The 22,229-nt window shown below is 44.2% G+C and overlaps 1 protein-coding gene across 6 annotated transcripts in view; it reads left to right on the top strand.

Annotated features, from left to right (window-relative positions):
* LOC141116973 (NACHT, LRR and PYD domains-containing protein 3-like) overlaps positions 1-17,649 on the top strand; it is a 42,240-nt gene extending 24,591 nt beyond the window's left edge. For 2 of the 6 annotated variants that reach the window (XM_073609513.1, XM_073609515.1), the window contains 5 exons: positions 1,425-3,126; positions 6,482-6,568; positions 8,126-8,296; positions 11,816-11,980; positions 15,001-17,648. In XM_073609513.1, the coding sequence (XP_073465614.1) occupies positions 1,425-3,126; positions 6,482-6,568; positions 8,126-8,296; positions 11,816-11,980; positions 15,001-15,091 (2,216 nt within the window). In that variant the 3' untranslated portion in view covers positions 15,092-17,648. Of the gene's footprint in view, positions 1-1,424; positions 3,127-6,481; positions 6,569-8,125; positions 8,297-11,815; positions 11,981-15,000 lie in introns of all 6 variants that reach the window. The other 4 variants (XM_073609511.1, XM_073609512.1, XM_073609514.1 and 1 more) reach the window with 3 other exon arrangements.
* The last annotated feature ends 4,580 nt before the right edge of the window (positions 17,650-22,229 follow it).

Genomic DNA, 22,229 nt, shown 5'->3' with positions numbered 1-22,229 from the left:
TACCTAATCAAATAAACATAGCATCAACACACGTGATTGAGAATTGTGTACAAAACCACTAAAGTGACATAAATATTTTATTTAGCAGTGAGAGAACATGTGACCATCAAAATCTTCCCCTGCTGGCCGTGGCTCCGTCTTTTGCGTTTCGTCATCGGTGTTGTCAAAGGCGTCGATGACGAAGCGCGTAAGGCGGAGCCACGCACTTACGTCATACCTCTGAGGAAGTCATACCCGGAAGTGACAGGGAGCTTGGAGCGCAGCTGAGGCACACGCCGATCAGCCAGCTTTTTTCATAGCTCCTTAGTCTATGCTATCCACTACACGTTGTAGTGTGTTTTCTTGGCTGCCCCCTTTTTTGGGAGGAACGATTGTTTTATACAGTTTTTAATTAAGCCTTTTAATAAAGCCGTTTTAAACTACTACACTATGGGAGCCCTGTTTTTTCCTATGAGGTTGTGATGCAAGAAGCCGGTGTACCACCTAATGCTTGGAGCTGGGTTGTATAGAGTATACGTGTGGACGCCCGCATTGGACCTGGGAAGCCCTTCATCTTGCTGTTACATGCCTATTACCCCTGCAGGGGTACCATAAGCCGGTGAAGGGGGCCCCTTGAGGGGGATCACAGAAGTCACCGGATATTGATTAAGCACAAGAGTCACGCATTTTTTATGAACTCTTTGCCAATCTGGAGCTTCACTTCCATTTATAGTTCATATTATTTTTCATTTTTTATTTTTATTTTCTATGGTTTTTTGCTCACATATATATTTGATGTGGTGTATTCCATATAATATTGACTTTTACCTTTATTGGAGTGGACACTTATCATGTGGACTCATTATTACACGTTCTTATATTTTTCTGTTTCTATTTTTCTGTTTACCTACGTATCTACTGTGGGCCAGCAGGGGAAGATTTTGATGGTCACATTTTCTCTCACTGCTAAATAGAATATTTATGTCACTTTAGTGGTTTTGTACACAATTCTCAATCACGTGTATTGATGCTATGTTTATTTGATTAGGTATTGAGATACATATATTTTCACTAGTTCTGTTTCACATATATATAGGAGGTTTAGGTTTCACATGGTTTCAGCACCACACATTTAGGTGTTTTTGACATACACCCATACTGGGTACCCCTTCTTAGGGAGCGCCACTTACCCCTACCTTTTTTAATACTTTAATAGCAGTTCCAATGACTGCTCTTGAAGGAGCTGAAGTCACAGCGAGCAACTCATGATATGCCTGCAGGTTTACAAAGTAGCTAAATTCCTGGAGTTTGGGTTTAAGTCTAGATCTAAATAAAAATATGTTTTGGTGATAAATCGGTGTGAACAGTTTAAAATCAGAACATGTTGTTTTTTATCTGTTATGATTTATTGAAAAGTGATATACATTCCTATGTTTCATTGCAAGAAATCCAAGGAAAGCACAAGCAATATCTGCTGGATACAACTCTGACTTTAATGGAATGCAAGCCACCGGGAACCACCCTGGAGAGTCAAAGTTTTCTCATTTCAGAACGTTATGTGAATCTGGTTGTTGTGTCCACAGAGAAATTTAGACGTCGTACTCAGCATGAGCTGATAGAGATTGGGGAAAAACATGAAAGCTACTTATGTAAGACTCAAAGAGGATTGGAGCGAGTTTCTCCCAAAAGGCTCTTCCGCTGGTGCCATCACATAAAGCGTGTGCCAAATGTCATAATGATAAGTGGTGTACCAGGAGTAGGGAAGACCACCCTAATGCAGAAGTTTGTCTATGATTGGGTGAACGGAAAGCTCTATCAGAGATTTTCTTTTGTTTTCTTCTTCAAATTCCGGGAGCTCAACCCACTGGAAGAAGTCAGCTTGGAGGAGATGATCCTTCACCAGTATCCATATCTAAGTCCTCATCTTGGAAACATCTTAACAAATCCAGAACAGCTTTTATTTATCTTTGATGGTTTAGATGAATGTCGCCACCAAATGGATTTTGCATCAAGTCCTCCGTACACCAACACAAAACAGAAACAGGACCTTGGTGTGATCTTGGTTAACTTGTTGAGGCAATCTCTTCTCAAGGGTTGTTCTGTGCTAATGACCAGTAGACCAGCCAAACTGGCCTCCATTGGTGCTGACATTTTTCAATTTGTTTGTGAGGTCATGGGATTTTTTCACGAAGAAAGAAAGATCTACTTTGTCCAGTTTTTCGGAAACAGAGATCTGTCTGAAAAGGCTTTTAATCATGTGAGGGACAATGAAGCACTGTACACTTTCTGTTACATCCCTTCATATTGCTGGATCATCTGTACAGTGTTATCGATGTGCTTCAAAGTCCAGCCAGAACAGAACCCAGCAGTATTCTTGCCCAACACTGTGACACAGCTCTTTGTAGCATTTATCTGCAATATTCTGTCCAATCACACCCAGGAGAGTGAATATGCCAGGGACCCACTGATGTCTCTCGGATGGTTGGCAGAATATGGGGTAATGAACCAGATCATTGTGTTTGATCAACGACATTTGGGATCATTCAACGTGAAGACTTCTTCACACCTCTTCACAAGTTTTATGGTGGAATCCACTCAGTCATCCTATGTTAATTTTTCATTTTTACATCTTACTGTTCAGGAGTTCATGGCTGCTTTAGTCCATTACATTGACTATGACCCTAAAAAATTACAGCTATCCCTTGATAATGCCAAATTGTTTGAAGATGGGCGTGCAGAAATATTTCTTCGTTTTCTCTTTGGTCTATCTGATGGTTCAACCAGAGCTCTTCTCAACACCTTCTTGAAATGCTCCACTGAAGCTTCCAAAAATGCCATCACATGGCTCTATCAGCAATCTCCACTAGTCAAGAAGCTGGCAAAGGATGCTTGTGAGAGGAGGGAGACTTTAAATATTTTCAACTACCTCTTTGAATCTCGAAACAAAGCACTAGTGTTAGAGATTCTTGGTCAAAACATGACATTTGATTTTTCAAGGTTCAACCTGACCCCCCTTGACTGCACAGTGTTGGCTTTCATTTTGATATCATGCAAAGAGACTGAACGCCTTGATCTAGAGAAATGTTATCTTGAAATGGAATGCTGGGAGAGACTTTCACCGGGTCTTCATGCTGTCCAGACACTTCGGTGGGTAAATTTTAGTCTACTTCATCTTTGTAAGGGAAACACATAATATTCACTTTATTACTGTAGTCCATGAATCACCATTTTTGACATAAAATTATGTAGGAATTTAACAAGGTAGCAACATATTACAACAGGATTATGATAAGGGGTGTCAGGTCACCTGAGACCAGGTGACAGATGCACTCCGTAGGAGTCGGAAGTGCACCGTTAAGATGGTGGATCCTAGGACTGACTGCTGCCAATAGTACCCAGGGAGGTTCAGGAAGCAGGTCTACTGGATCACTAACACAGATCCCAGTGGGAGCTAGAGCATAGATTCCCCAGGGCGCGGAGGCTAAGAGCCAGCAGGTGTTCACCAGAGCCTCTAGTGGTGAGGATGGACTGCGCTGCAATCTGGCTCCAGGTTGCGGCCCCTAGGGTCTCACAGCTCACGCTCACGGTAGACTACAGGAGAAGGAAGCAGCAGGCTGGAACAACAAGGATAGTAAAGGAATAAGGCAGAGGTCAGGGCGACTAGCAGACAGGAACAACAGAGTACACGCCAAAGGTTCAGGGTCACAGACAAATAGGGATAGTCGGGGACTTGCCAAAAGGTCAGGGTCACGAACAGACAGGGATATTCGGGAACAAGCCAAGGTCGGTAACAGAGACAAAAAGCACACGGCAAGCAGGAAACAGGAAGCCAAACACACAATGAATACACAATGGTTGATCAGTACCGCTGGCTTGCATTGCACAGGTTATTATAGGGTTCCCTGATAGGGCCTGGGGTGGAGCCATGCTTAGAGAAGAGGTTATAAAAACAGCCAGGTGAGAGTGGCTGGCCTCTTAGTCTGAACACACGAGATGAGGTAAGCTGACAGAGAAAGATTACTGCATAACCATGACAAGGGGCAGATAAAGAGACCCCACAACCAACTTTTGAAATTGCAGATAGGAGCATTGAAAGATCAAGTATTTTAAATGCATACTTCCAGCATTTTCCTTTATAAAGGCAATTTGTATTCACTTACAATGTGCCTTTAAAAATTTCACTACTTCAGGAAGAGACAATTATTTAACACAGCCTACACCCTCATTACATATCATTGCCCTCGCCTCCTTTGGGAGTACTCTTCTGGGAGTATCTTATTATTGTTGACACTGGCCTAGCTCCTCCGCCTTCCTGTCAGGGGAGGAGTGAAGGGGAATATTATATAGTGTCACATGGGTGACAGCTCTGAGTCTGCTGGGACTGCTGATATCACATCTAAGATGGCGTCCCCCAGCAACAGGCTCAGGGCTGTTGGTTAAAGCCAAGTTAGGCCTTTAGACATAAATTAAATGCCTAAAATATGTTAAATTCACAAATAATTTATGGGAAGATTGTTGTTAAAATGAATGGTTTGGCAATGGGGTCTCTTTAACTGACAAAGCACATTTATTTTCGATAGGTGTGAGGTTGTGTTACTAAGATTTAAGAATTGTGCCCTATACATGAATTAGAACGGCCTTTCTTGACCTTTTTTTGCAGTCACCGCACACTTTAAAAGTATGCAAAATTTTAAGGCACCCTTGTCTAAAATATAAAAAAAATAAATGTTACTTATCACTGGGAAACCTGAGCCTGGGATGATGCACATAACAACCTTGATGAAATTGCCTTCATATCATAAGCCCTCCTTCACAAGAGTGGTCTTCCCATCCCATCAACACATCAGAGGTCGCTCCTCCATTTCAGTTTCCCTTCACTTCAGAGGCCCTCCATCACATCAGAGGTCCCTCCCATTACATCAGAACCCCCTTCACATCACAGTGCCCCCATCACATTAGGGCCCCCATCACTTCAGAGGTTTCCCCATCACACCAGAGTTCCTCCCATTACATAAGAGGTCTCCCCATCACATCAGCAAATCAGAAGTCGCCCCTCCATATCAGAGTTTCCCTTCATATCAGAGGCCCCCCATCACATCAGAGGTCCCTCCCATTACATCAGAACCCCCTTTACATCACAGTGCCCCCATCACATTAGAGCCCCCTATCACTTCAGAGGTTCCCCCATCACATAAGAGGTCTCCCCATCACATCAGCAAATCTGAGGTCGCCCCTCCATATCAGAGTTTCCCTTCATGTCAGAGGCCCCCCATTACATCAGAGGTCCCTCCCATTACATGAAAACCCCCTTCACATCACAGTTCCCCCATTACATTAGAGCCCTCATCACTTCAGAGGTTCCCCCATCACACCAGAGGTCCTCCTTCATGTCAGAGGCCCCTATCACATCAGAGTTCCTCCTTCATGTCAGAAGCCCCTATCACATCAGAGTTCCTCCTTCATCTCAGAAGCCCCTATCACATCAGAGTTCCTCCTTCATGTCAGAGGCCCCTATCACATCAGAGTTCCTCCTTCATGTTAGAGGCCCCTATCACATCAGAGTTCCTCCTTCATGTCAGAGGCCCCTATCACCTCAGAGTTCCTCCTTCATGTCAGAGGCCCCTATCACATCAGAGTTCCTCCTTCATGTCAGAGGCCCCTATCACATCAGAGTTCCTCCTTCATGTCAGAGGCCCCTATCACATCAGAGTTCCTCCTTCATGTAAGAGTCCTTTCATTAAATCAGAGCCCGCCCCCCATCACAGAGCCCCGATCATGCACTCTCCCATCGCAGGCCCTCCCACAGTTCTGATCCAGGGCAAACTGGGTCCCATGCTTGCTGCACCCCAGGGGAACCCAAAGAGCACCCCAGGGTGCTGTGGCAGCCTGGATGACAAACGCTAGATGAGAATACAGTTGGAAAAATATAGCTGAACCAGACTTATTTATTAAACAGTTGCACTCGGCATCAGGTAGCAACTGTAAAGGCCAATATACAGTATTATTTGGATACTGAAAGGGTAGATAAAAAATATGCTGTAAATACTGAATATGGGGCACAGTTTTGGGCACCTCAATGGACAGATAAAGATCTGGAAAGAGTTCATAACCATGATGTATAAAATGAATGGGAGGTCTTCCCTAAAATAAAAATTAAGAAGCGCAGAAAGAAAGGGTTTGTTTCTTTTTTTTTTTTGGAAAAAGTTAACTTACGTGAATTAGTAACCATAATCATATCCAACTTTTGTATAAAAATTTAGCAAATACACATTTCCTGTCCTGACTAAAAATAGAGATGGAGTGGATTACTAAGGGATAACTTGCATATTTAGAGACAACTTATCTGACATCAGGATTTTGATAATGAATCACCAATTTTACGTAATAAAACTGCTCACCACAAAAATCTTTTTGGCGAAAAACAGGTTGCATATATCGAATTATTGAACGTCCTATGAATCACACTAGCAAATGTTATATTTTTTTTTAATTCACCCTACAGACTAATGTCAAATGAAATGAAGGATGAAGATATCCCTTCCATAGCTTCTGCATTAGATCAACCTGACTGCAAGATTCAAGATCTGAGGTAAGCTTTTGCTACAGCCTGAAATACTTCGAAGTTTAACTTCAACTAAAGTAATTTATTTCTCCTTTTGGCTTCAGGTGAAAAAATCCCAATACGCGTATATTGATTGGTTTGCACAAAAGTTATTTTGTCTACAAACTATGAGATAGATTTATGGAATTTTTATTATTTTTTTTCTACTTGTAAAAAAGTCAGCAACTTATAGCGGGACTGCGATATTGCGGCAGACATTCGGACACCTCTTACAGAACGGCCGTCTGCCTGTCTCTCGAACTATCAGCAGGTCCCGGCAGATGACGCATCCAATCACAGCGGGAGTAGGTTGCCAGCAGCGTGCACACATGCCCCAGACCGGAAAGTGCACAGAGCGGCCGCCCTACCGCAGTATATGTGCGTGGGGCTGTCCGCAAGCAGTTAACATGGAATACTCCAGGCCTTCTGTGAACTAAGGGCCATAGCCCCATAAAGATTGTTAAGGCAATGTAATTGCATGTTACACTTCCAATCTTGAAGTTATAATGTAAGGCTGCAACAGCAGACAAATTGGACACTGTATTAGTGTCACTACAAAATGACACTAATACAGTGATCAGTGCTAGAAATAGTAATGACACTGGCAGGGAAGGGGTTAACATTAGGGGCGATCAAAAGGGTTAACTGTGTGCCTAGCTGGTGGTTTAGTACTGCGGGGGAGGTGCTTTTACCAGTTGAAGACATAGATCTGTGTTCCTGCTTTACAGAAACACAGGATCCATGCCTTGCCTTCTGTACTGACAGAACAGCAATCTGCCTTGTTTACATAGACAGATTGCCATTTTGCCTGTGTACAGAATGATCAGCGGGTGCTGGCAGACATCGGGTCTGTGGGACTCGCTTATTCAGCTCCTGCTTTGTAGAATTATAGCGGAAGCGAGCTGCCAGTGGTGCACACTCATGCCTGATACCCGTAAGTGCAGGATCACGTAAATAGATGTGATCCTGCACAGCGCGGCGGTTGGGAAGTGGATAAAATAAAAATCCATGACTAATGCCGCATACAGACGATCGGACATTCCGACAACAAAACCGTGGATTTTTTTCCGAAGGATGTTGGCTCAAACTTGTCTTGCATACACACAGTCACACAAATGTTGTGGGAAATTCCGAACGTCAAGAATGCGTTGACGTACAACACATACGATGATCTGAGAAAAATGAAGTTCAATAGCCAATGTGGCTCTTCTGCTTGATTCCGAGCATGCGTGAAATTTTATGCGCCGGAATTGTGTACACACGATCGGAATTTCCGACAACAAGTTTTGTTGTCGGAAAATTTGAGAACCAGCACTCAAACAATTGTTGTCGGAAATTCCGACAGCAAATGTCTGATGGAGTATACACACGGTCGGAATTTCCGACAACAAGCTCACATTGAACATTTGTTGTCAGAAATTCTGACCGTGTGTATGCGGCATAAGTCTAGATAGTGTGGTTCTTGGCCAATAATAAGACAATGGTGACTGTCTCATGATATCAGAAATATCGACTTAACGACATGTTTTTTTCTATTCCCTACAGTTTGAGCATAAATTTGCTGACACACACTGCCTGTAAACACTTGGCATGTAAAATGACAAATAACCAGTCCTTGAAGACACTCAACTTGTCGTACAACAATCTGAACGGCCCTCACTTCCAGGACTTGATGGTGGCTTTGTCCAGGCCTACATGCAAAATACAAACACTTCTGTGAGTATTTGGGGCATCCTGGTTTAGAAAGCTACAGTACAGAAATGTTTTAGTCTGGAGATCCATAGCTTAAAAGGTGAACCTGTTACCAAGGTATGCCCTCACTAATCTCTGTAGCTGTAGGTACAGTGAAGCAATTCATCCTCAAAGGTCATGGCGGAAGCAATAAAGTCATTCTTTCTGCAGCTCAGCCTACCCCACCTGCTCTGAGTTTTACAATACAGGTTAGAGCAGTGGTTCTCAACCCTTCTGGTTCTCAACCCCTCCCCTCAAGTACCCCCAACAGGCCATGTTTGCAAGTTTTCCTATACCTTGCACAGGTGCTCTAAATCAGAGTCAATGGCTTGGTATTTTGAACAGCTATTTTATCTAAGAGAAATTCCCAAAACATGGCCCGTTGGGGGTACTTGAGGATAGGGTTGAGAACCACTGGGTTAGAAGACTGGAAGGCTGTTAAGTCACAGCTTCGAAGGGGGGAACAGAGAAACCTGAGCTTCTAAGTCACTGCTGTGAGGAAGAGCTAGGTGAGCTGAGCAGCTGAGTCACTGCTGGAAGTAGAAGGGTGAGCTGAGCTGCTCAGTCAATGTTGGGAGGGAAAAGCAGGGATGAAACAGGTTTGCAAATATTTCTTCTCCATTTCTGTCGTTAAGGCTTTCTTCCATATGCCAAGGAGCTTTCAATACCCTTGATATTTAGTCTATTTGGTTTTTTGGCTGTGCATTTGCGCTCCTTGTGGTAAGTCTTCAGGAGCAATTGAAAACAATTAGAAAGCATTAGACATGTGCATTCGTTTTCGTCCGAATGCATTTTCGTCCGAATTTCAGGTATTTTCGTTATCGTTTTAAAGCGGGATTCCGGCCACTAAAATTTTTTTTTAAAAGTCAGCAGCCACAAACACTGTAGCTGCTGACTTTAAATAAGTACACTTACCTGTCCTGGGTGCCAGCGATGCCGGCCACCCCGTCCCTCGGCTCTCAGGTCCCGGCACCGCCGTCCTAACTAAGGGAAACAGGCAGTGGAGCCTTGCGGCTTCACTGCCAGTTTCCTACTGCGCACGTGCAAGCGGCGAGGCGCTCTGTGAATGGCTCCGTGGTTTTCTGGGAACACACACAGTTCCCAGAAGGCAACGGGCTGGTCACTGAGGAGCAGGACACGCTGCGGAATAGGAAGAGGCAGATTAGGAAGACTGCCTAGCAACAAGGGTTTAGGTAAGTTTAAAACATTTTTTCTTTTCAAACTTTTTTTTTATTTTTTTATGATTTTTCAGGCTATCTTTTATTTTAGGGTGGCCCTCCACTTTAACAAACGATAACGAAAGTGCAGAATACGAAAACCGAAAGATCCGACATAAACAAATGCTTTATTTTCATTTTTGTTGCGACAACATTTCAATATAGATAGGACATTCGACATGACACTGACAATAACAATCGGTGTCTATCGAACCTGCCGTCACATGTGCCTAACCTTAACTCTATTAGTCCAAGATTATTCTACATAGAGAGAAAAGATTTGACATAGAGAGAACAGATTCGACATAGAGAGAAAAGATCACTGCTGGAATTGGGTGGGGGAAGTATAATAAAAATAATGATGATGATGAATGTTATTGGCCGATTGTAACCAAAGAGGAGGGGCAGTAAAATAGCTATAACTAAGTACACACGTACAACCAACTTACTTTCACTTACGATTTGCTAGCAGAGAGAGACACACACACTGAATCATTTCATCAGACAGTCAATCTTAGCTGGTCCGTTTGTCAGAGAACCTGAATTATTTAGCAATTAAGCATAAGCACAGCAGCAGAACAATAGTGAAGCAAGTTACAGTTCAACTTAACTTTTTCATAATAATCTGCTGTTATTGTGTTTGTGTTGTGAACTTGATAGTGATACTAGTGTTGCTAGTGTTGTGATAGCCTCAGAGGCTGCCCGTGTTGTGGGGGGGGGATTTACTATTATAGATTCTATATTATAATGCCATATCAATATCTGACACAACGTCGGATGCCGCGCCCGCCATTGCACTTGGAGATTGAGAAACGAATGTGAAAGTTGGCTGACTGTTGGGGTAGAGTAGACCATTCAACATGAACAACGAAGATTCGACAAAGCAACGAAAAACATACAAACATCGAATCTTTGGCTTGTGGTGTCTGTCGAAAGTTCTAAGAAGATTCGACGGAGCAGCTAAATTGTACGACACTGCAATCGTACATTTCCGGTCAAATGCATCCACCCATAGGCTATAGAAAAATTCTAATGTTGGTTGACTAGTAAAATAATTAATAAATATAATTATTACTAGTCATAGAACATTAGAATTCTACTGCAGCTAGCTCGTAGGCAAAAAATTTGACTGGAAATGTACATGTACAGTTTAGCTGCTCCCTCGAATTTTCTTTGAACATTCGACAGACACCATAAGCCTTCAGTGACAGATTCGACCTTAATTAATTTGGATTTTCAGACGAATGCAATTTTTAACGAAAAATGAAATAGATAAAAACGAATTTCGGGAGTAACTAAATAAATTTATTTTTCGGACGAAAACGAAATTCCGAAACTAAATATTTCAGTGTGCACATGTCTAGAAAGCATAGCCCGAACAGGTAGCAGTATGCAACACCAAAGTCAACAAACATGGAAATATGTGCTGAACTTTAAGGCCAATGGTTGGGAGCCATTGGGTAGTGTTGGGTGGTGTGTCATGGAGTAAGGGCCCAACCAGTTTATATATTCATTTGTTTACCCTCAATTGTCTTTCAAGTATAAGGGTGATCAATACTGTTGCACAAAGTTGCAGGTATAATAAAAATGGTATTTCGGCAAGCTTTTGGATGGGCGTGATTCTAACAGCTTGCTTCCAATTGGCTGGCAAAGGTCACATGGAATGATACTTTAGTCAGTGAACATGTGTCTTCTTGCTTTGTGTTTCTCTCTTATAATTCTCCCATTGATTTTGCAACACTTCAAGAAAGAATTTTTGCAAACTTGGCAACTCCTTTTCTGTATCTAATGCCGCGTACACACAACCAGACTTTTCGACGGACTGAACTCCGAAGGACTTTGACGGAGTTCCGTCGAAACGGACTTGTCTACACACGATCACACCAAAGTCCGACTGATTCGAACGTGATGACGTACGACCGGACTAGAATAAGGAAGTTCATAGCCAGTAGCCAATAGCTGCCCTTGCGTCATTTTTCGCCCGTTGGACTAGCATGCAGACGAATGGAATTTTGGACAGGACTCGGGTCCGTCCGAAAGATTTGAAACATGTTCTATTTCTAAAGTCCGTCAGAATTTTCGACAGCAAAGGTCCGATGAAGCCCACACACGATCGAATTGTCAGACAGATTCATTCCGTTGGACCTTTGCTGTCGAAAAGTCCGGTCGTGTGTACGCGGCATAAGGCTAGATGTTCTGATCTTTTAGAAACAAATACACTACCTTTCAGACTGCACTTTTTTGTTGTCAATAATTGTAGGATGTAAAATGTAGCACTTCTTTGCAGGCTCTATCACACTCATCTAACACACGAAGATGCCAAGTTCTTGGAGCTACTGAGCAGCAATCCAAGCCTCACCCTCCTAAGCATAAGCTACAACAACATATCTGATGCTGGTTCAAAACACATCATCACCCTTATAGAGAATTCCTCCAGTCTAACAAATGTCAGGTATGTAGAAAAGAGACATTGGATGAAATATATAGGGTATTAGTGAGGCCAGCTCATCGAGAAATATGAGCAAACGTCAAGTTAATCTATTAAGGCTATCAATAACCTTGAGCAGTATGCAATGAGAGTTTTGCCCATCCTTGTGGTAAACACGGACAAGCTTCTTTAAGAGAAGAGAATGAGCTTAACCCAGTCTCAGGCAGCTTTCTGGTAGAGCATCCGAAAGATGAGGCTCTCATTTTGGGGAGAAGAGTATGAGATGCTGCTCAACCAACCCGATCCATGTTAGGTGTAAATGATGGTCTCAGCCTGCCCTGCTCCACGGACCATGTCCACTGACGCATTTCACCCCGCCCACCAGGGCTTAGTCATAGACCTCTGTAACTAAGCTTTGGTGGGTGGGGTGAAACTCATCAGAGGAGCAGCGCAGGTTGAGGCTGTCATTTACACCTAACATAGATCGGGTGGGTTGAGCGGCGTCTCATACCTTTCTTACTGACAACTCTGGATGTGTGAAACCGGATGCCAGCGCATCCGGTAAGAGGGTACTGTATATCACATTATGAAAACATGTTCTTCTAGTTCCTGGTCCAAGAAAATAGAGACAGTGGGGCCCCACTAACCTTCCTTTATAGCTAACATGCCCCTTAGGCTGCATTCACACCTATGCGTTTTTTAATCGCGAGCAGACTTCCTGCGATTCTGCCCATTAATTCAAAACACCCAGGTCTGAATGACAAATCGCAGAACACACATTTGAGATGCCATTCATTGCGACAAACCACTGTAAAGCTCAAAATAAGCTCCTGAAATTTTTTCGGGCAGGGAGCTTCACGTGAATCGGTTTGCCACAATTGCAGCGCGATTTATCGCACAAAAATGGCAAAAATTGTGGCAGAGCTGCACCGCGATTTTAGGTGCCATTCGAATGAACGGCATTTCAAATGTGCATTCTGTGATTTGTCATTCACACCTGGGCCTTTTAAAATCGCAGGCGATTCAAAACGCCAGGTGTGAATGCAGCCTTAAAATGGTTCTAAAGGCAGGAGGTTTTTTACCTTAATGCATTCTATGCATTAAGATAAAAAACCCTCTTTGTCCAGCAGCCCCCCCAGCCCCCCTAATACTTACCTGAGCCCCATTGCCATCCATCGATCTGCACAAGAGCCTGGGCTCTCCAGGGTCTCTCCTTCTTCATTGGCTGAGACAGCAGCAGGCGCCATTGGCTCCTGCTGCTGTAAATCACAGCCAGTGAGCCAATAAGTAGAGAGAAGGGGCGGGGTCTGCTTGGGTGTCCCTATAGCAGGAGGGAGGGGCCAGGAGTGTCGGCAGGGGACCTAAATAGAGAAGAGGAGGATCGGGGCTCCTCTGTGCAAAACCACTGCAGAGAGCAGGTAAGTATAACATGTTTGTTATTTTTTTTTTAAAAAGTGAACCTTTAATATCACTTTAACCTCTCTATGTCCAACAGAACTTGACCAGGCACTTGAGACCACATTGAAGGCAACCTGTACATATAGAAATAAAGAATTTGAAACTGGAGTGTGCAAAATCTGGTGCAGCTCTGCATAGAAACCAATCAGCTTCCAGGTTTTTTTGTCAAACTTTAATTGAACAAGCTGAAGTTAGAAGCTGATTGGCTCCCATGCACAGCTGCACCAGATTTGCACTCTGCAGTTTTAGTAAATCAACCCCACAGAGTCTACTGTTGCTGGCATCCTTCTAAAAAGGCTAGTTCCCAGGCTGTTGCTGGCTTTAAAAAAGCCAGTGACCCAGTGGCAGCTGGTGTTTTTTTTTGGGGGGGGCAGCAAACAACACGCCCCTGGGCGGCTGGCAGCAGCGGCACTACCCCCCCACCCACTGTCTGCTGGTCGTTCCTGCACACTTATCCCATCTAGGTGGCGGGTAGGGGGGTTGCGGGCAGCGGCTTCGGTGTCCTCTCCTCCAGCAGAGCAGCTTCCGCAAGCCGCCATGCGTCTCCTCACTCCTCCTCTTAAGCGCGGGGCGTATAGGATCACCTGGCGTTTTGGCCAATCGGGAAACTCACGACCTGCTTCCTGATTGGTGGGGAGGAGATTTAATATGAAAATATCATCACACAACAGCTTTGCACCCCGACCCCACCCTTCTTTGAAGCCTATTAGAGCCTCTGGCTCTAATCACGTGCTTCAAAAAACACCCAACCACATTGGAATGTAGATAAGGGGGCTGGACGCATGGATAGGGGGGCGGCACCCATGTGCCCCTAATGGACAAGCCACCACTGCAGTGACCTATATTCTTCTGAACATACTAATTCTTTGGTTGCCTTTTTTACATAGTTACATGGTTAGTAAGGTTGAATAAAGACACCAGTCCATAGAGTTCAACCTGAGTGAGTGTGGGTGCGTGTCTACAATTGTTCCTATCCCTGTACATTGTGTCTCATTAAGATGCTCATCTATTATATTATTATTTATTTAAGGTACCCATATAGCACTGTCAATTTAAGCAGCGCTCCACACATACATCGCACACTCACATCAGTCCCTACCCTCAAGGAGCCCACAATCCAAGGTCCCCAACTCACATTCATATACTAGGGCCAATTTTGGACAGAAACCAATTAACCTACCAGCCTTTGGCTTTATTATGTTTTCAGTCACTGACCTAAAACAATTATGCAGATTAGTAAGTCAGAGTAAAGTCAGAACTCTTAATGTATACTTCTTCTGGGTATTGACTCCAAAATAACTGAAGCCATTGCCAGACAGTATTTTTAGTGGAACATTTTCAGTGGTGGCTTCCATACTTCTGTTAGGATACATGTACTTTGATCTTGTGGATGAGCAACAGCTGGTCTCTGCAAAAGTCATAGACAAGACATCGCCACCCAGCTTACCTAAACAAATCAGATCAGAATCCTGTCATTTATTTCCTATGGACAGATTTAGAAAAGGCTTTTAATTTCTTATAAGTGCTATCCAGGTGTCTCAGACAATTTGTATTTCCATGAAGATTTTTCTGTCTTTATGTTGCAGACTTTCTGTAAATGGCTTTTCCCAAGAAGTGAAGAAAAGCTTTCAAGGCCTAAAGAACAAAGCAGATCTGAATGTTAAAGTAAGTGTGTAAAAAGGACACACTTAAAGCGCGCATGGACCTCAAAGGACAGCGGTTTTGAAGAAAAACGTATTAATGATGAGTCCTGTATTGGTAGTCTGACAAATATTTTCAAGAAGAGTTTCTCACCATGGTGCCAGCATATGTTTCTCTTTACTATACCGGTACCAGTAAATAACCATTGGTGATATCACATAGTTTGGGAGAAACTCTCTGCTGCCAACCATGGGTGGGACAAAAGCCAGAGTGGTGCAAGCCCCAAAGAGATGGTCAGGACAACCTGCTAAACACAAACTGTGGCGCCGTTTAAGCCAATGGGTGATCGCTTCTCCGGACCCACTGATAATTGAGGTACCGGTGTGTTCAAATGATGCTCCAGAAGGCTAAGTGTAGTGGTTAAAAAGGAACCCCACTCTCCCGATCAGCCTTGTGAGCAAGAGTGAAAAGTGGCCTCAGCCTGCGTGTCTCTGCCAAATCCACACCCAATGCATTTTGCCCTGCCCACTAGGGTTGCCACCTCATCCCTTTAAACCCGAACACATATGAATTACAGACTAATTTAATGCAGATAAGGCACCAAGTGACTTCAATTACCACCTTAGCTGCTTGCCGTCCGCCCACCGTCAAATGACGGAGGGACAGTGCGGCTCTTGTTCTGGTATGACATCATATGACGCTGCTCCAGAACGGCCATGCTGCGTGCCCGATCGCTGCCGTGCTGCATTGCCAAGACATGGCGTGACCCTGATCTCTGAAAAAGAGCCGATCACGCACCACTTTAACCGTGTGATCAGCTGTGTCCAATCACAGCCGGTCACATGTAAACATGGAAGTGCCGGTGATCGGCTCTCATCAACTCACACTGGCAGAGTGTGTGGTAAGGAGAGACGATTAGCGGCATTTCAAAGGGAACACCCGGACATGTAATCAGGGCACTGATCATCGGTGCCCTGATTACTGTAAAGCACAATCAGTGCCCATCAGTGCCACCAATCAGTACCCATCAGTGCCCATTAGTGATGCCAGTCCCTGCTGCCTTTCAGTGTTCCTCAGTGCCTGTTCATCAGTGGTGCCCACCAGTGCCGCCTATCTGTGCCCATCAGTGCAGCCTATCCGTGCCACCAGGGCCGGACTGGCCTACCGGGATAGCGGGAAATATCCCGGTAGGCTGCCTGCTCCGAGGCCGCTGTCAGCTAGGAGCTTTGTAACTTTTTTTTTTTTTTTAAAGAACAGCTGAGAGAGAAGCGGCTGTGCTGTGATCAGGAGGCGGGGCTGGCTGAGGAAATGTGTAGCAGCGAGGGCCGGAGGAGCAAGTGACCATCGTGCAGCAGACAGTGTAACCCCCTCCCTCTCCAGCCCGCCACATTTAAAAGTGCCGAGGTGCTGCATCGGGGATGAATGGGGCCGTCAGGAGGGAGATATACAGTACCTGAAGCTGAGAGGAGATAGAGAGAAGGTATGACCACAGCCACAGCAATCCTGCAGCACACAAGAGCTCTGGCTGAATGGAAACAAGATCGTCTGGAACAATGTCAGATGTAATGCTGGCCGGTGTCATCCAGAAATCTCTGCCTTCGGGCAGTGTGCAGGTTACTATCAGCCTCCCCTCCCTCCTGTCTGGCTCTGTACTCTTTTGTTTTAGCTTCCTAACCTGCACACTGATAAGATCTCTGGGAGATGCTGCAGCCACCAGCATTCTGTGTCCAGTGACAGGTCACACATGGTTAGCTGTTAACCAATTCAGCTCAGCTATTTAGCCAGAGCTCTGTTTGTTCTGCACAGTTTGATGTTTTTTTGGATGATTTACTGCTGATTCAGGCTGGAAGCTTCACAGACTCATTAACTGTTTAAAGTTCTCCACTAATCCTGACCACTTCACTGTAAGACAATTAGAATTTTGGAAATTGGATGTGTTTCTGTCTTCTGGCACTTAGTTGTACTTTAAAAGGAGGATTACTAACTTGATCTTGAAGAGCTGGTTTAAGTAGAGTGGCGCAGCCCTACTATATGCTTTTACACTGAGTTCAGCCATACATGCATTCCCTGCCCATCTCCTGTACTATGTCTGCAGTCTCTGACTATCCCCTGTATCATGTCTGCAGTAAGGATGAGCTCCGGTGTGTTCGCACAGCCCATGTGCAGAGCCCGCCAGGAAGTCGGTGCTGTGCTAATCACAGTGCGCAGCTGCAGAGATGGGGAAATGTCTCACTGCCTGTGATTAGCACAGCACAGTGCCAACTTCCTGGCTGGCTCTGCCCGTGGGCTGTGCAAACACGCCGGAGCTCATCTTTATTCTGCAGTCTCTGACCATCTCCTCTAATGTGTCTGGAATCTCAGACTATCTCCTGTATCATGTCTGCAGTCTCTGACCATCTCCTGTACTATGTCTGCAGTCTCTGACCATCTCCTGTATCATGTCTGCAGTCTCTGACCATCTCCTGTAGTATGTCTGCAGTCTCTGACCATCTCCTGTAGTATGTCTGCAGTCTCTGACCATCTCCTGTAGTATGTCTGGAGTCTCTGACCATCTCCTGTACTATGTCTGCAGTCTCTGACCATCTCCTGTAGTATGTCTGCAGTCTCTGACCATCTCCTGTAGTATGTCTGCAGTCTCTGACCATCTCCTGTAGTATGTCTGCAGTCTCTGACCATCTCCTGTAGTATGTCTGCAGTCTCTGACCATCTCCTGTACTATGTCTGCAGTCTCTGACCATCTCCTGTACTATGTCTGCAGTCTCTGACCAACTCCTGTATCATGTCTGCAGTCTCTGACCATCTCCTGTAGTATGTCTGCAGTCTCTGACCATCTCCTGTAGTATGTCTGCAGTCTCTGACCATCTCCTGTACTATGTCTGCAGTCTCTGACCATCTCCTGTACTATGTCTGCAGTCTCTGACCATCTTCTGTATCATGTCTGCAGTCTCTGACCATCTCCTCTAATGTGTCTGCAGTCTCTGAACATCTCCTATATCATGCCTGCAGTCTCTGACCATCTCCTGTATCATGTCTGCAATCTCTGGCCATCTCCTATATCATGTCTGCAGTCTCTGACCATCTCCTGCATCATGTCTGCAGTATTTGACCATCTCTTGTATCATGTTCACAATCTCTGACCATCTATTGTAGTGTGTTTTACACACATACAAAAATGACATTTAAATCCTGCAAGGCTATTTAAAAACACCTGAACATATTCAAAAAATATGGGGATTTGGTCACACTATATGGCAGCCCACTTACTGCGTCAAAGTACCCCTTAATTAGTGGATCCTACACTAGTAAAAGAATGAAAGGTCCTGCGTCTCAACCATGGGAGATACACTCCTCTTTTATGGGAGAACTGAAGGGACTCCTCCTATGAACTGGTGGACACTAATAAGAGGTAATGAGGGGGGGGGGTGTGGAGTTCTCCCATAAAGAGGAGTGTATCTCCAATGGTTGAGACGCAGGATCTTTCATTCTTTTATTAGTGTAGGACCCACTAATTAAGGGGTACTTTGATGCAGTAAGTGGGCTGCCATATAGTGTGACCAAATCCCCATTTTTTTTTAATATGTTCGGGTTTTTTTAAATATCCTTGCAGGATTTAAATGTAATTTTTTATGGGTGCGCTGTAATATTTTTACTGTTTGTTGGTCTTATCAGCACCATCTTGAATGTAAACGCATTGTAGGGTGTGCCCCCCAAGTATGATTTTGTTTTTTTACACATACAGAACTCACATCGTGTGTGTGTGTGTATAATATATCTCTATCTATATATATCTATCTATCTATCATTTTATGCAATAAATGGGCATGTAGCCATTTACTTTCCAGAAAGAGGGAGAGGAAAGGGGGCAAGAAAGGAAATGAGAGAGGGGAAAAAAGAGAGAATGCATGGAAAAGAGGGGGAGAGACATAATAAGAGAGAGAACAAGAAAGATGGATAGAGAGAGAGATGGGGAAAAAAACAAGAAATTATGATAGAGAGAAATAAAGGGGAAAGAAAGGAGAACAAAGAGGAGTGGTACATCCTAAAATGTACCATAAGGGGTTTAATACAGTATGAGTGGAAGAGACTCGGGGAGTGCTAAATGTCCGCCGGTTAGGGGTGCAATTTACCTGCCTACCTTGGGTGCTGACAACCCACGCTACGTCCCTGGGGCTAGTATGAAATTATTTCCAGGGCTGGTTTTTATTCCCAGTCCGGCCCTGCGTGCCACCTATCAGTGCACAACAGTGCTGCCTATCAGTGCCCACCGCTGCTGCCCATCAGTGCCGCTTATCAGTGCTCATCAGTGCCGCATATCAGTGCCACCTATCAGTGCCCATCAGTGTGGCATATTAGTGTCTCCTCATCAGTGCCACCTAATCAGTGCTCATAAGTGCCACCTCATCAGTGCCCATCAGTGGAGAAAAATTACTTACCGGTATTTACTAAATTTACTGTCAAAAACTACGAAAAACGTATTTCTTTAAATTTTCGGTCTTTTTTCTTTTTTTTTGTAAAAAATAAAAAACCCAGAAGTGATTAAATACCACCAAAAGAAAGCTCTATTTGTGTGAAGAAAATGATAAAAAAAATTCATTTGGGTACAATGTTGTACTCCACTGATGACCACGCAATTGTCATTCAAAATGTGACAGTGGAAAATTGGCCTGGGCCAATCACCCACAGAACCTGTACAATTAATAGGTGTTCAGCTTTAAAGGGATGAGGTGGTAACCCTACTGCCCACTGAAGCTTAGTCATAGGACCATACTATTGTCAATAGCAGACTCTGCATGACCAGGGCAGGGCAGACAAACAGAGTTCGGGCTCCACAAAAGTAAATGGAGCATTGATTGACAATAACAGAAGCAACAGCCTGATGACTGAGATTTGCCACATGCCAACACTGTCCAAACAATATACAGGAATAATCCAAGGCATGAACAGACAAACAGAAGTCAGAGATGGACAGACAGACTTCTATCCAGGACATGAGCAAACACACCTTTTGATTAAACGCAGCATTCAGGTTCTGATTTCACTTAAAAGTCCACCAATGAAGTCAGGTGTGCGCAACAGACAAGCTGCAGTACTGAGTAAGGACCAGCAGATGGCAAAGGTTCAAAGCTGGATAAAAACCTATATGGGCTTTATACATTCTGTAAATATTGAGTATTGTTAAACAGTGTCTTTTGAGTATTTTTTTTTTGGCTGTTTCTACATTTTAAACTGATGTTTTATTTATTTTCTTACTATTTAAATAAAATATTTGTTTTACAAATAAACATTAAATTACTGGAGAGATTGCAGCAGAAGTTGTTCACTTTCAGACTCTCTCGCTAATTAAAACTTAGTAGAGAAGAACGGGAACTGAGGAGGCGAAGCAAAGGGTAACCCCAACTGGAGCACCGACATGGCTTTAGTAAGTGCGAGTGCAAGTGTCCCTAGAGGTCTCATCTTGTTCATGATAATTAGGTTGGGGCAGGGGCCATTTGTTTGTTTCTGATGTATATTGGTCCAGGGACACACTGTACACCTTTGCTGCCATTGTGCTCTTGCTGGGTGTCCAGTGTGCTCCTGTTCCTTTAAGGGGGATTGGGCTGCCTCTAGGCCCACCTGCTCTCATCTATCCATTTAATGCATGTGCTTCCACTGTGGAGACACTTTCAGTAGTGTTAGGACAGCAAGCATACACAGGGTGCCCTGAAGAGGCCTTGCAGCTTATGCATGCGTTTGCAAATGCATGCTAACTAAACCCCTGTTTTTAACGCAGACTGTTGGACAGGTTAATTTGATCGGTTGGCAGACTGGTTGGTGAGCTGAGCTATGGAATGTTCTGTTTTTGTCTTTCTCGCTATATCACCATGGGCCTACTGAACCTGTTACTACATGGCATAGCCGCCCTTCCACTTCCTGCCTTTATAAAATTAGGCCATACTGAGTGAGCCTGCGCCCTCTAGTGGCTGGAGGAGAAAACCGCAGCCCACATGAGTAAGAGTACATAGCATGATTAAACGGCACACTGCTCCCAGTGGCCACCAGGAGAACAGACAGTCAGATTTCTCTCTCTCTTTTTTTTTTTTTAAAGAGAGACTGTAAATAAATGCAGACTTACCATTTCTGCTGCAGGACTCTGAACATAACAGGAGTCCAATCTTCACCCATCACAGCGAGCTTTGTCATAAAAAGACCTTCAGAGACTGGGTCACCCTTAAAGGGGTTGTAAAGGTTTTTGTTTTTTTTTTTTTAAACAACAAACATGTTATACTTACCTTCACTGTGCAGCTTGTTTTGCACAGAGTGGCCCCGAACCTGGTCTTCTGGGGTCCCTCGGTGGCTGTTTCAGCTCCTCCCCGCAAGGCCTCACCACCTTAATGCGAGCTCCCTCGTATGGTAGTTAGTTCTTGCGGGCGCGCTCCCGTGATACAGCCAGCGACTATAGCCGCTCACTGTATCATTCGGCCCCGCCCCCCGCATCATTGGATGTGATTGATAGCAGCGCGAGCCAATGGCTGCGCTGCTTTCAATCCATCCACTGTAGCCAATCAGCGGCCAGGCTGAGCGGCGAAGAGGATGTCGGGAGCGAGCGCGGGACTTTCGAGGGGTCAGGTAAGTAAAACGGGGGGGGGCTGGGGGCGGCGGTATTGTCGGAAGTTTTTTCACCGTAATGCATAGAATGCATTACAGTGAAAAAACGTTTACCTCTACAACCCCTTTAATGTGGGGTTCACTCCCCTGGACCTGTATAGGACCCTGCAGGAAAGCACCTTGGTCAGAACAAACACTGCACAGGTTTCCATTACGCAGGGTCCAGTGTTGTAAGGCCGCATTACAGGCAAAACCTCGAGGAATCTTCTCTCCTTCCCATGAGGCTCGGGTACGATCCATTTTTGGCTGACAGCTTTTTTGAATAGATCCATGAAGTAATCGATATAATAATTAATATTATATGTTTTTAATTTGTCTAGTCCCTATAATTAGTTGGTCTATTAAACTCTGAGCACATGTTATTGTTAATATCACAATAATACAAGGTTAGCTATGAAACCAAACATACAATTTATAAGTAATAAAGTCTTATTTATTTCCCAAGGAAATAAGAAGCTAACATGAAATACTAGAGAAAGATATTACAAACACAGACCAACAATCAGAACATATAATACAAGAACATCAA

This window comes from Aquarana catesbeiana, linkage group LG13, assembly GCF_042186555.1.
Source record: "Aquarana catesbeiana isolate 2022-GZ linkage group LG13, ASM4218655v1, whole genome shotgun sequence".
Lineage (NCBI taxonomy): Eukaryota > Metazoa > Chordata > Amphibia > Anura > Ranidae > Aquarana > Aquarana catesbeiana.
This window is presented reverse-complemented; position numbering and strand designations above follow the sequence as displayed.